The sequence below is a fragment of the Myotis brandtii genome, unplaced genomic scaffold (genome assembly GCF_000412655.1).
Source record: "Myotis brandtii unplaced genomic scaffold, ASM41265v1 scaffold64, whole genome shotgun sequence".
Taxonomy (NCBI): Eukaryota; Metazoa; Chordata; class Mammalia; order Chiroptera; family Vespertilionidae; genus Myotis; species Myotis brandtii.
Window position 1 is genome coordinate 322,910 of NW_005370460.1, and position 237 is coordinate 323,146.

Here is a 237-nt window from a genome sequence, read left to right on the forward strand (position 1 = left end):
CCCGAGGAATTCGGCCCGCGGGGGCGCGGGGAGCGCGGACTCTGCTCCTGGTGAGGCTGTGGGGTGCCCGGAGAGAGGGGGTCCTCGAGAGGGTAGAGCGGGGGAGGGTGCGTAGGTGGTGGTCAGCTCTTCGTTCCTCCTCCCGGGGGCGCGGGGAGCAGGTGTCTGAGCTGGGCTTGGACTCAGAAGTGTTGCCGGTCCGAGGAGACCACCCGGCTGCCCGCAACCGGTTCCTGT

At 70.5% G+C, this 237-nt stretch overlaps 1 protein-coding gene across 1 annotated transcript in view; it reads left to right on the top strand.

Moving 5' to 3' along the window:
• The window catches only part of PPOX (protoporphyrinogen oxidase), a 4,032-nt gene that overhangs the window by 1,153 nt on the left and 2,642 nt on the right, over positions 1–237 (top strand). The window contains exons 2-3 of the mRNA XM_005880517.2: positions 7–50; positions 162–237. Of these exons, the coding sequence (XP_005880579.1) occupies positions 7–50; positions 162–237 (120 nt within the window). The remainder of the gene's footprint in view (positions 1–6; positions 51–161) is intronic.